We start from the raw sequence: 14,644 nt of genomic DNA on the forward strand, positions 1-14,644 counted from the left end.
TAGCCAAATTAAGGCAGTTTCTCAAATATATGGAAAAGTAAACTGCATATTCCATTCCCACTTAGAAAAGTAAAAGAGATGTTCTTTCAACAAGAAAGACAAGATACTTGTTGGTTCACTGAAAAGCAATTTTTTAATATAAAAGTCAAATAGAAATGGATGACAGACCAAGGGTTTAGTGAACTGGGTTGGTTTCTACTATGTCATATTTTTTCCTTTCCTCTCTTGAGAGTATATGAACTTTAAATATAATTACCCTATTTTCAAAAGACAACTTTAACAGTTACTACAACTAAAACATTTAGAAAAATGCCTACCGTTCTTAAGTTCTGTATAAGTATTTGCTATTACTATGTTGATTATTTAGTATTATGTAACATATGCCTGGTCTATTGGGTTAAGTTCTGAGTGAGGTTTCTTAATAAGCATAAAGGAGTATATTTTAAAAAAGACTACTGGAATATTGCCAATTCCTCCAGTCACACCACATGGAACGTACTAAGATCAGGGGAAGGGACGGAGTGCAACATGAGCCTTAACTACCTACCCACTCACAGCTTCAGGCAGAATCTTCTAGAAACCTGCCTTTCATGTAGTTAACACAATCACCACGGAGCATAGACTTTTATACAGAGGTTTCCCACACATGCATTTCACAAACCACAGCCAACTACCCACCCACTAACCAAAAGAAAAAAAGAAGAAGAAGAAGAAGAAGGAAAAACAAACCCTGCCATTGAAACACTCACCTCTACCAGCCTACAAATGACTAGTAGCACACCAGACAGAGGAAAACATTAAAATAAAAATAAAACTGTAGTCCAATAAGTTGTGGTTCCTGGGGCCTGATTTGATGGCTTCGGCCAACTTCTAACCACAGCTCAAGGAGATTTAGCTAAACAACTTAATTCTTCTCTCATTCATAAAGTATGTGCCTGGCTCGGACTCTCCAGTTGCAATAAAGAGGAATCGTCTAGGAAAATACTCCTTTGTGCTCACCGCCTGTGGCTCACCTGGCAAGAAGGGGCATTTTACTATAAATATTACAGGGTGACACAAGTCACAACAGGCATGTGCTAAGTAACAAGTCCTTATGTGAGCACAGCCCATAATGGTCTACAGAAGACTTTTCACACTGTTCCTCAGCAATAGGTCGCTGTCCTTCTTTTACAGCTGAGGCTCACAGAGCCCAGAGACCTCAAGTCTCTAGGTGTCCATCACGCCAAGTACATCAGACTAACCAATCCTGGAAACTCAGATTCCTGATTCCAAGTTCAATGTGATTTCTACTATACTGACTGGGATGATTATGGAGCAGGACCTTTGGAAACTGGCGGTTGAAAAGAGAATGGATAAGTGATGGGTGTTTTTAGTTTGATGATATGCTTATTCCGTGGATTGGAGTCCATCTGGGACGTGGTCTTGGGTCACTCCCGTAATGCTTCTGAGCCGTCCAGTGTGAATACTACTAATTACTGTTAGGTAACCAGAGTAGATGACAATCCCTTTGTGAAAGAGGACAAAAGCTGAAATATATTCTACTCTGTGAAGCATGCATCCTTTCTTGCCTCCCTGACATCTGCTTTCAGCCAGACTAAGATAAGAAAGTGTTTTCTGGTTGGGAACTTGGCCTCTGTCTACCACTGTTTTTAATTTAGAAACTATTCAGATCTCTAGTGACTCCACAGAAGGCTTTCCAGTGGTTTCCAGAGAAAATCCTAAGATGCAGTCACCCATTTAACTAAGCAAATTCTATAGAAATGATAAACTTTGGTAGACCAGCCAATCACGGCCTCTCCCCATACTGTATAGTCTCCTACTCTATTCTTCGTATTAGTCTTCTTAGTCAGCTGCTGTATATCAGAGTCCCAGGGAGCCAGGAAAAAAAAAAAAAAAAAAGAAGCTTTGACGCTTGGCAACCATCCTGGAGTTTCCCAAACCTTTACAGCAAAGTGCTGGCTTATTGGCATGTACTTCCTGGGTGATTGATCAGCTTAAAAAGCAACACAAGGGGCACCTGGGTGGCTCAGTCATTAAGCAACTGCCTTTGGCTCAGGTCATGGTCCCAGGGTCCTGGGATCGAGTCCCACATCGGGGGACTTCTCCTTTCCCACTCCCCCCTGCTTGTGTTCCTTTTCTCACTGTGTCTCTCTCTGTCAAATAAATAAATAAAATCTTAAAAAAAAAAAAAAAAAAGCAACACGAACTCTGGCTGACCATGAAACTTTCTGGCCTTTGTAAAACAGCTTGGGCTTTGTGGCTACAAACTGGGGTCCAGGTCAGATTAGATGAGCATTTTATCCTGTTCACTGCCTCAAACTGACTTGGAAGCTGAGGAAGGAAAGGGCTGGGAAATGTGAGAGCTGTAGAGAACCAGAAGTTTTCATATCAGCTGGAGGAATGTGCTGACACACTCTCTTGTGGGGGAAAGGAGTACTGTACTCCTTCTCAACGCAGGTTTCTAAAACCTTCTTATCTTGCTGTTATTTAATCAATAAAGGATACATTTTGGATCTCTAGACACTTTTATGTTCCATCTCCAGGTGAGTAAGAGAAAATGGGATCTGGATTCAAAAGCCTGGGTTCGAATGCCTGCTCTACCCGTTATGAGCTATGAGACACTGGACATGTCACTATATCTCTGTGAGCCTCAGTTTTCTTGCCTGTGAAGTGGGGGCACTTGTCTCACATTCCAGTATTCAAATGGAGTGTGTGTAGATTTGCCTGAGGAATTATAAAATATACAGATACCATAATAATTGTTAAGAATCACTACTGAGTTAGTACCACCACTGCTAATAATTTATTATTACAACGTTTAGCTGTATTTAGAAACTACTTTTGACAACATTCGACATACGTTTCTGTGAATTTTGATCTGACATAAGTATATCATGTTCTGCTCTCTCCATCTCTGTGCCTTTGTTCCATTGTTTTAACCACTAAAATGGGTCCCTCCACACCTCTGTCAATTCAACTTAAATTCTACTGATCCCTCAGAGTCCTGCTCAGATATATGTGCCTCAGGCACTGTAGATGAACTCATCTAATATCCATGTGACCTGTCTCTTCAAGTTCCTCTGATGTGCAATCTATTCTGCACTAGCTAGCACTCACTCACTAGGTGACAGAAGCCCCATGACCTCTCCAAGCCTCAGGTACTCAACTGATCATTCAGTCCCTGCCTGGTTCACAGGACTCTTGTGGGAAACAGATGAGGGAGCGAATTTGAAAGTACTTTTGTTGGAAACCAAAGGCGATGATATACAAATCTGAGATATTGTTTTTAAGCCTTGCTTTCAGAACGTTATGAAACGTTGTTACTTAATCTTGTTCTTTAGTTTCCAGAGAAAGTGGGCTCTTCCTTAATTTAAATAACAAGTAGCCAACTCCCACCTCCTCTTTTCCCTCCTTTAAGTAAAAGTGCACAGATACTTACCCTCTCTTAAGTCTCGATCTATCTTGGGTGATGACTTTTTCCCCATTGACAGTCCATGAACTTCTGCCCCTTCCACGTTCACTCCTGAAGGGACCCTGCCCATTAAAAACAGTTGAAATGGAATTTCCCACTGAATGAGGATATTCAAAGACAAAGGACACCTTACTCAGGTAGTCTTCTTAGCACCTTTTTTTACAGTTAATTGTATCCATAACTTTACCCCCTTGAGATTAGAAATTAAGTCTCCAAAGAGCAGAAAAAAATTATCATGTGCATCTTTATAATGCTCAGTGTTGTATTTTTGTCTTGAGCATAGAGTGCATCCCAAACAATGATTGAACTGAAATAACCCATGACCTCGGGTAGTGGTTCTTTACTATTCCAAGAAAGAAGACACAAGTTTCAAACTTGGCAAACATACAAATCACAGCATGATATCCTTTCAATGCACACAGAGTGAACAAATCCAACTGTGCATGTCCACTCTTGGATCTGTTGTAATAAATTTAGGCCACCCGGGGTTGAGGCCTTAATGCCTAGTGAAAGACCATAGGATTTTGAATAGGAATCCACCAGTCCCTTGTGGTGACACTCTAAAAGAGTCCTTTGCCTTGTCAGAACCTCAATTTCTGAATTTGAAAATGTACAGCCTAGACCAGGTCAGCTCAAACGTGTAACTCCAACATTCTATGATTCCTCGAACTGCTCATAACATGCAAATTGATTTTTTACTTCTATCATTTTAAAAAATGAGGTCTTTTCATTTCTGATTGAGTTAATGACACCTGATATTTTAGCTTGCAGTGAAACTCTTTGAGCTTCCTGCTTTCAAATGTAGTAAGGGAATTCAGCATTAACAAGAAAAAACTAAGCTCTATTCTAATCAAAAACAGAGTCCACAGAATGTGTCACCTTCATAGATCACCTGATCCAACCCCTTACTTGGAGGAAAAATGTAAGATTGGAAAGGATGACAAAGCACTCAAGGTCACACAGAAGTATATACGAAGAGCTGGGACCAGAAGGCTGAGCTCCTAATTCCCAGTGTGGAACTCATTTAACTATGTATTTTTACCTATCTCATAGAGCTAAGGTCCTTATAGTGGGTATGACTCTAAGTATTTCTTCTCATTAAAAGTAAACGGAACGGATTGTATTCTGAATGAAGAACTCACCGATTCTCATCCTGTCGTCCTCCATATCGGATCCAATAATTCTGTTTTAAATTAAAAAAAAAAAAAAAACAACTCAGTAGCTTTGTCACTAAAACATAATGCACAGAAAGAAAATATACATTTAAAACACTCAAAAGACTGAAAACATTAGGAAACTTGCATACTGTATCAAGATACAATATTTTTTTAATTAATAAAAAGAAGAGCTAAAGCCAATGCGATTTTGGCAAAGAAGAAATGATGCACAAATGGGTTTTTAAAAATAGCATGGAATTAGCTTAAGTATTTATATTTTTTGTCCAAGAAATGATTTGGAGTTTAGTGTCAGGAAGACACTTAAAAGATCATTCAGTCCAACTCCCTTATGTTTTTGAATAAAACAAACAAAAAAGTCCAGCTTGATTAATCATCTGTGTAGGATCATAAAGTAACTTTTTCTGAAGTCTCCTGGGAGAATGCAATTTAAAAAATAATAAGTAGGGATGGGTATAAGCATATTAGAAATGTTATTAAGAATTAGTATATTTAAAAATTATCCTAATTTTTAAAATATGCCAATAAAAACATGACATAACTAAGACAGAAATGAAAAAAATGTTACAAATAGGATACATTACAAGTAGTGCTTTTTATAAACATATCACATGTGCATATATGAAGAACTTACATAGTTAACTAACAGATAAATGAAAAAAAGGCAGGTCCAGATAATTCAAATCACAGGAAAAGTAATTAATGACAACATGTGAAAAGTTTATTTTTGTTGGTCATCAAAGGAATACAAATTAAAACAACAATGATATACCATTTTGTACATAAGAAATATGAATGATTTTTTAATGTTATTTCTCATTGCTGAGATGTTTATTGTCAACTGGTACTTTTATGCATTTCTAGAACCTTCACTGAAGGTATCCGAAAACTGCCTTAGAAAAGCAATTTCAAGAACTTTAGAACTTCTAATATCCTTTGATGGCAGAATAATCCCATTCCTGGTAATTTATTCAAAGGGCATAGTTCAATACAGAGGGAAATGCTTCATGCATTAAATATGGTAGAAAAAATCAGAAACAAATCAAATATTCAGTGTCAAGAAAAGAGTTAATTTATTTATTGCACAACAATTCTATATATCTAGCTAAAAATCATTTTAAAAGCTGTAAAAAGGTAGAAATTGCTTATGATACCTTAAATAAAAATCAGAATAGAAATCTATCTATACCATAGTACTAGTTGGGCAAAAGGTGTGTCTTCATATGAAGAACGACTAAAAATCTACACAGACAAGTGGAGAAAAGTCAGCATGATAAATAGTACAATTGAGACTGATTTTGTTTTGTATGAAGTCTTTTTAGTTTTTAAAACATGTAAGAGAAATACAAAATGTTGTATCCAGAATTTAAGACATAAAACAATCCTGAGGCAAATGCATCAGGTACAAAACACTTCTCTTCTCCCCAGATATATTTGCTTTTGACTTTGGATCTCAGTGATATGGAGATATATTAAAGTCTTTTAATGTTTATCATATATTGAGTAAATATCCACCTCCACCTCCCCGGGTTTTGTTAATACAAGGCAGGAGATAATCTTCAGTAAACTATATGTTGGCCAACTAAACATAATTAAAAAGTTTTAAAAAATAATAAATAAATAAAATTGGCAAACGGAATTTCAAAAAAAAAAGAATCTTCAATAAATCAAGCTGGGAAATAAAATCATAAATATGAAGTCCACTGAGTATTCTTTTAAAATACATTTCCTCTTCCATCTTTGCTCTTACCGGTTCCATGTATGAAAATCCCAGACCCTCTGCAGCTGATTTTATTAGTTCTGATTCCATTTTATGACGCTTCACGAACATTGCCAAATCCTAGAGGAAAAAAAAATGAATGAAAATTTATATTTAAATAACAGTTAAGAAATATGATAAATGTTCAAGTGGAAATATTTTTCAATAGACAGTGACAAATGAGCTAAAAAATATTCACTGCTGCAAAAAAGTCTCCATCTCAACAGATTTTCACAAGTTCTCATGTAGGAAAAAAATATGCTTCTGGCATTAATAATTTAAGTACAAAAGAACTGCATTCTAGAACCTTGACTCAATGGCTAGATAACTTTAAGAGCAGTTCTACATTTTTACCAATTCTGCCCAGAGCATCTAGCAGAATGCAGTTTCTTCTCAGGACCTTGGTCTCACCTCTCTGGCCTCAATGGATGCTGGGTCACTGGTATCATCCAGGAGACTCTCATAGTAATCCATATTGTCTAGGACATCCTCATCATCTGGATGGAGGAGAAGATAGGCCTTGGCACACTCCAAGGCTTTCACATATTCACCAACTGAAAGACCAAGGAGCTGTAGTATTAGAGTCAGGCTAGGTCCATCTAGGGGATTTTTTTTAATTGATTTTTTTAAAGATTTATTTATTTATTTGAGAGAGAGAGAGAGCACAAGTAGGGGAAGCGGCAGGCAGAGGGAGAGGGAGAAGCAGGCTTCTTGATGAGCAGGGAGCCTGATGTGGGGCTCGATCCCAGGACCCTGGGAACATGACTTGAGCCAAAGGTGGATGCTTAACTGACTGAGCAACCCAGGCGTCCCCCATCTAGAGGATTTTTAAGCAATGCTTCAACATGTCTGTAGGAGGTCAGCATTAAGCATGAATAAGAGGGAAGCTAAGGTGAGCCAAAGAGCACAGGCAGAAATAGTCACAGATAAAAACAGATTCTCAAATACGGAGAACAAACTGATGGCTGCCAGAGGGGAGGTGTGTGAGGGGATGGGGGAAATTAAGGGGATCTAGAAGTACAAACTTCCTGTTATAAGATAAATAAGTCACAGATCTGAAGAGTAGAGCATAGGGAATACAGTCAGTAAGATTGTAATAACGTTGTTTGGTGACAGATGGTGACTACACTTAATCATGATGAGCCCTAAGTGATGTACAGGATTGTTGAACCGTTATGTTGTCCACCTGAAACTAATATAACACTCTGTGTTAATTATATTTCAAAAAAATAGCCACAGACAAAAGGAAGGACATGATTTCAGGTGTTTAAAAGGTACTATCTTTGGTCTGCTTTGGTGCTAGATGTTTTGCATCAATTATTAAAAGTTTCCACCTGAAGATGTTTGTTGACAACTTACATTATTTAATACAGATAAGCAGAGCAGAATTTTGGGAGTTAATTCTGTTTTTGTACTGAGTTTGACAACATGATACCGAAAACTGATTTCAGCAATCCCAATTCTATTAATTGTTTTTAAACATAAGGAAAGATGCTCAATCTCTCTTTCTCAATTAGATAAATAGAAATTAAAACTCTACTGAGGTAAAAATTTTCACCTAATGGATTGGGGAATATCTAAAATTTTCACAATATATTCTGCTGAGCAATGAAAAATGTACTATACATGGTAGAAAATTGGGTAACTTCTATTAAAATTTTAAATGAATAAATGATTCCACACAGCAATCTTACTTCTAGAAATTCATCCTATAGATATTCATGTGTGGATGTGAACTAACTTACATAAAATATTACTCATTTGATCCTTGATTGAAATACCAAACAGTGACTAACAACACTATGCCCATGAGTAAGGAGACACTTAAAGTAAATTATAGTACAATGATATGTGGATGTAAAGAAAAATTAATGAGGAAGATCTCCATGTATCAATACAATTAGGTTAATTAAACCATACAAAATTGCCAAAATTTGGCCCTTACTGACCTAAGCAAATGGTCATTTCATAGGTCCAACCTACTAAAAAAATATTTTTCAAACTTTTATTTTTAAGTAATCTCTACACCCAACATGGGGCTCGAACCCACAACTCTGTGATCAAGAGAAGAAGCTCTACCGACTGAGCCAGCCAGACACCCCTGATGTATTATTATTATTATTATTATTATTATTAATTATTATTATTGTTAGAGAGAATCTTAAGCAGGCTCAATGCCCAGCACGGAACCCGATGTGGAGCTCGATCTCACGACCCTGAGATCATGACCTGAGCAGAAATCAAGAACCGGATGTTTAACCAACTGCGCCACCCAGGTGCCCCTTCCCCACTCATATATATTATTAAGTGAAGAAAGCAATGTAAAGAACAGTGTAAATAATATGCTACCTTCTCTGTATAAGAAGGTGAAATAAGTTGGGGTGTGTGTGTGTGTTTTAAAGAAATATAAATCGGAACTGGGCTGTAGGGCATGAAATTGGGTTGCAGAAAAAAGCAAGAGAGGGAGGCTTTTATGATATCTGGTCTTTGAACTTGTAAATATATGACCTTTTAAAATTAAGTTGAAAAATCATGTAAAATGTCAGTCTAATAAAACCTTCAGGACATTATCACAGCATTTGCCCACTTGTGGTTTTCACCTGCTCTCCTTGGCCTGAGTTTCAGTGATATGAAATGAGAGAAAAAAAAAAAAACCCTAAACCCCCATTGCCTCAGTGGTAAAGTGGAAATGCAGAGGAAAATTCAATGTCTGTAATGATGAACGACACCCCTTCCCCAAAGGTCTTCCGGGACGATCCACACTTTACCTCGATAGTAGGCAAACTGTAGGTAGTCATAATGCAGGGGAAGAAAGTTCTCAATCGGAGAGAGGCGGCCAGGGCGAGTTGCAAGCTCCCTCACGCATTCGTGCTGACAGACCAGCACCTGCATATAGTGATCTGGAAGACAAGAGTGAGAGGTGTGTCCCTCCCGTCTGCTGGAGTGTCCGGACTTCAAGGTCAGAGCCCCGGTGACACAGGGCATTCCTCACCTCGCCACACTCTTAGCACCATCTCATTATCTTCACTTCATGAGCAGAAACCTTCACAAAGGAAGAAAGTGACTTGCCAAGGCTTCCTGACCAGTGATAGCTAGAATACTGAATAGCAGATTCCAAACCTTGTGGCCCCTGGGCTTTCCTCCAGGCAGCACTTTTGGCTGCTGCTCCCCTTTTTCTACATTTCCTGAAAATGACACAGGCCATCTCAGCCCACCCATGCCCATCTGAATAGATGCCTTTCCTATTGAAGAATTCCGGGGCCTCCCTTTGGATACGTTGGGTGGCTGGAAGTGACCTGGATCAGGATCAGAAGTTCAGATCCCAGTTATGCTAAGGAGCAGCTGAGAGAAAGGACTGCCATGCATATGGGGAGCTTTTTCTCCTTGTTAATATTTTCAAGAACTTTTCCTAAAGGGGAAATTGAAACTATATATATATATATATATATATATATATATATATATATATATATTAACATCTATTTATCAGGAACCTATTCTACCCAATTACAAAATAGTCCATCCCCTGAACATTGGAAATCCTAATACTGTAGGACTAAAATAGGATATGGAGTAAAGCCCAAGAATTTAGATACACATTCTGCCTCTTTCTCTTTGTTCCCTTTTCTTTGTCCCCATCCTTCTCACTGTAAACAGGTGAGGATTCTCAAGTGTAGGGCTGTCACGCTCCCTTTAGCTCTCGGCTCTCGCTTATCCACGAATGAGCTGAGGAAACTAAAGTAGCTACTGTCCCAGAGAAGCAAACACACCCTACATTTTGCTCCAACTTTGATTTTTACAAGGAAGATGGAGATAGTCTTCTCCAGAAAGAGAAGATTTTATTCATGCTTGTGCAGAGCAGGCTTTCTTGAGAATGATGATAAATGACTTAATGACTTTACACCCTAATTTACCACAACTGCCTCCTCTCAAAGGTTCTCTGTTAAGCAGAGTTTGGCTTGCCTCTGGATGACTTGAAGAGGGACCCAAGAGCACAACAGAAAGGGCGTGTGTGTTTTCTGGTGTGTAGGCAAATGGGCCAGTTTTTGCATGACCTGGCTAACTCAACCCAATGCAGCACAGCTAACAGAATCCTTACAATCCATTGGTTCTTAACTGCAGGTGGAAGATGGGAGGGGAAGAAAGAGTTCTGTTTATTTGTTTAGCATGTAGCTATATAAATAGCCAATAAATAGCTGTTTTATTTCTTACGAAAACGACCAACAACCTTCAACTGTTTTCTCCTACTTAGCTGGCCATTGGCATTCCTCTTTACCTTCTAACACATGCTCCTCCTAACTCCAAATGACAAGCAAAAGGAAGAGGTGGAAAACACACACAATAAGAACCCAAAATCTGAATGAAGGTATTTTTCAACACAAGATAAACAAAGAGCAACAAAATGAGAGTCACAAAATGATATTCTTTAGGGCTTCAACGAGCACAGCCGGTAATAACTAACTGCATTGAAAAGCCATTTGTATTTTTAATGTTCGTCCAAACTCTAAAATTCAAATATTCCGGCTTCCTAAATACATTCCATATTTTATTTTTTCATTAATTTTTAAAAATTTTATTTATTTATTTGTTATAGACAGAGAGAGGGAGAGAGAGAGAGAGCATACACACAGGGGGAGCGGCAGGCAGAGGGAGAAGCAGGTTCCCCACTGAGCAATGAGCCTGATGCGGGACTCGATCCCAGGACCCCGGGATCATGACCTGAGCTGAAGGCAGATGCTTAACCGACTGAGCCACCCAGGAGCCCCAAAGCCAGTTTCACTTTTAATTTAGAACAGTTTTATGGTTTTTTTTTTTAAATATTTTATTTATTTATTTGACAGAGAGAGAGCACAAACAGGGGGAGGACCAGAGGGAGAAGGAGAAGCAGGATCCCTACTGAGCAAGGAGCCAGACATGGGGCTCGATCCCAGGACCCTGGGATCATGACCTGAGCTGAATGGCAGATGTTTAACTGACTGAGCTGGCTAGACGCCCCTTAGAACAGTTTTGAACAAGACAAGCATTTACAGAGTTATGATAACACATTTTATAAGTTGTATTTCTTGTCTCCTTTCTATATCAAATGTTATTGAGCAATTACTGTGATTTAATAAGTTTGAGATCCAAGACACTTGTGTGGGAATACTTTTTAAAATTTCCTTCTCATAATAAATTGGGTATCTGTCAAATTCTCAAGAAGACTTGCCATATTTCTGTAATATATAATATTTGATTGAGCTTCAGGAGCCATGACTTTTTTTAAATCACTTTTCTTTATTGGAAGTGGGGATATTGTGGTGATAGTTGTATTAAGTATTAAGATCCTTAGTTAGGAGATCTCTATTATTTTTCAGCAACCAACACGCTCTGGTGACCTCGAGCAAATTGCTAAATATTATTCTGGGGGAATCTGTCAGTTAGTTTTCCTAAATCAGATGTAGGACACTTACCAAAGCTGTTTGGTGGCCATTGGTAGAAGCAGGTGTAAAGGAGATGGAGGGGGTAGAGACAGGGCACATATCCTTATACAACTACAAGATAATAAACTATAATAAAGAAAAAGCATTCCCAAATAAAAGATTAAGTATAAAGAAATACTTAACAGCTGATAAGTGAAACACGCATAAAACTGACATTGGTATCCATCAATCACATTTCAGATTAAAAGGATTAATAATACTCCATGTTTTAAAAATATGGGTCATAAATTGTTAAGGTCTTTGAGGGGGACAATTAGAAAACATCTTTCAAAATTTAGATTAAGAAGTAGATTGAAAATCAATTTGTTGGATGACCTAGTTGTCATCCATGTTGCCACATACTCAATTACCCAAAACCAACTTACTTCACCTAAAATCAATACCAATATCTGAATTATTGAGGACTTTTTCGCCAAAGGTTTTGTTTTGCTAGACCTCTGGCAGAGTTATTTCCCTGCATTTTTGTGAGCACTGTTCATCAAATGTCATTTAGTGATTTGCTCGAGGTCACCAGAGCATGTTGGTTGCTGGAAAAGAATAGAGAGGGAATGAAAATATACACAAGTGCACAATCATGAAAGTCTTTATTAAAGGTCTTGGGTTTTATTCCAAGTGCAATGGAAGCCTTTGGCGAGGGGTGGGGGTGTTCTGTGAACATACTATCTTTTTTTTTTTTAGACCGTTTTGTCTGCCTACAGAGTAAAACCTCATCAGGACTGGAGGACCAGCTAGGAGACTATCACAGTGGCTTTGTTAAAATATACTGTGGATTTGAACCAGGGTGGTAACAAAAAGGATGGAGAGAACCAGGGAATCTTACATGCTCTCAGGAGGTAGCACCTATCAGCATTTGGTAACAAATCAAAGAAGAATAGGAATTAAGGGAAATGTTGGATTGGAAGATAATTTTTTAGGACTTGGTTTGAACTGCTAAGTGAGGGGTGCTTTTCATGGAGACCGAAAACACTGGCATTTGGGGAGAGCAAACTCACTTCCTTAATTTGCCATTCTACACCTATGGGTGAAGTTGAACATTGTTTTTTGTTTTTGTTTATTTTTAAATTTATAACTTAAAACTCAATATGCACTCAACAGATATTTGTTAAACATTTATTACTGAATAGGTTATCCTTAGCCCATTTTTCAATTATGTAGACTTTAAAATATGCACCCTAGACTGAGAAAAGCATCGATTTGATTCCTAGCTTCACCTTAATCACATTGCTCTGAGGTATAAATTCTTCATTAAAAAAAAAGAAGACAGTGGATAACAATACCATCTACCTACCAGAAGTTGTTTAGAGGATTAAAAGATATATAAATATGTAAAATGTTTTGTATATTAAAACTGCTATATAAATGTTGCTTATTATTATGACTACCAATAAATCAGAAATAAATTACTACTAATAACAATAATTTACAAGTTCTGCTTAAATATTATGGATATTAACTCTTTGCCTGTAAATGTTTTGCAACTTTTCCACTTGTCATTTGTAATTTGGATTGATTTACTGTATTTTTTGTATTTTAAATCTTATGTAAAGTCTATCTTTTTCCTCATATTTCTTGTCTTTTGTCATGCTAAGAACTGGTTTTCCTCTCCTCCCATTATACACATATTTTCTTGCATTTTCTTCATTTTTTTAGAAGATTTATTCACTTATTTTTTTACTGTGTTTTTTTTCTTTTTTTTATTATGTTATGTTAATCACCATACATTACATCATTAGTTTTTGATGTAGTGTTCCATGATTCATTGTTTGCGTATAACACCCAGTGCTACATTCAGTATGTGCCTTCTTTAATACCCATCACCAGACTAACCCATCCCCCCACCCCCTCAGCTTGTTTCTCAGAGTCCATAGTCTCTCATGGTTCATCTCCATTTTATTTTTATTTTTTATTTATTTTATTTTTTTTAAGATTTTATTTATTTATTTGACAGAGAGAGACAGCGAGAGAGGGAACACAAGCAGGGGGAGTGGGAGAGGGAGAAGCAGGCTTCCCGCTGAGCAGGGAGCCTGATGCTGGGCTCGATCCCAGGACCCTGGGATCATGACCTGAGCCGAAGGCAGACGCTTAACGACTGAGCCACCCAGGCGCCCCCGGTTCGTCTCCATTTTAAAGAGAGAGTGAGAGAGAGAGCACGAACACAAGTGCATGCAAGGGTGGGGGAGGGGCAGAGGGGGGGAGAGAATCCTCAAACCTACTCCCTGCTGAGATCATGATCTGAGCCAAAATCACCAGTCAGACCCTTTACCAACTGAGCCACCCAGGCAGCCCTCTTGCATTTTCTTCTAACAGTTTTATTTTCACACCTATATTATTAACATAAATATAATTTATTTTTGTATGTTTTTCATATGCTTCCCACCATAAATGGTTAAGTAGCTAATCTCTCCAATTAATGTATAATTCACATTACCTACTATTTTAAATGACACTCTGTAATATATTAAATTCTCATAGATAACAAAATCCTCTTTTAAGTAACTGAAGAAAACTATACAAAAGTATTCATTACTACATTGTTTATAATAATGAAAACCTGTAACTTCCTTAATATTCATCAGTAAGGGGACTGCTCAAATTAATTATGCTTTCCCCATATACTGGAACATCACACAACCATTTAATACAATAAGGTAGATCTACATGTATTACTTACATGAGAAGTGGTCCACATTATATTGTTAAGCATAAAATAAAACAAAAATAAAAATATGCTCAAAATCAGTATTCACAGTATTGTCTC

At 37.6% G+C, this 14,644-nt stretch overlaps 1 protein-coding gene across 1 annotated transcript in view; it reads right to left on the reverse strand.

The window, feature by feature from the left end:
* P3H2 (prolyl 3-hydroxylase 2) overlaps nucleotides 1-14,644 on the reverse strand; it is a 153,468-nt gene that overhangs the window by 16,464 nt on the left and 122,360 nt on the right. The window contains exons 4-8 of the mRNA XM_006740246.3: nucleotides 9,175-9,306; nucleotides 6,818-6,960; nucleotides 6,398-6,487; nucleotides 4,615-4,655; nucleotides 3,440-3,534 (exon numbers count right to left, since the gene is read on the reverse strand). Coding sequence (XP_006740309.3) covers nucleotides 3,440-3,534; nucleotides 4,615-4,655; nucleotides 6,398-6,487; nucleotides 6,818-6,960; nucleotides 9,175-9,306 — 501 coding nt within the window. The remainder of the gene's footprint in view (nucleotides 1-3,439; nucleotides 3,535-4,614; nucleotides 4,656-6,397; nucleotides 6,488-6,817; nucleotides 6,961-9,174; nucleotides 9,307-14,644) is intronic.

Source organism: Leptonychotes weddellii, chromosome 1, assembly GCF_054177405.1.
Source record: "Leptonychotes weddellii isolate Sample4059 chromosome 1, ASM5417740v2, whole genome shotgun sequence".
In the NCBI taxonomy this organism is placed as follows: domain Eukaryota; kingdom Metazoa; phylum Chordata; class Mammalia; order Carnivora; family Phocidae; genus Leptonychotes; species Leptonychotes weddellii.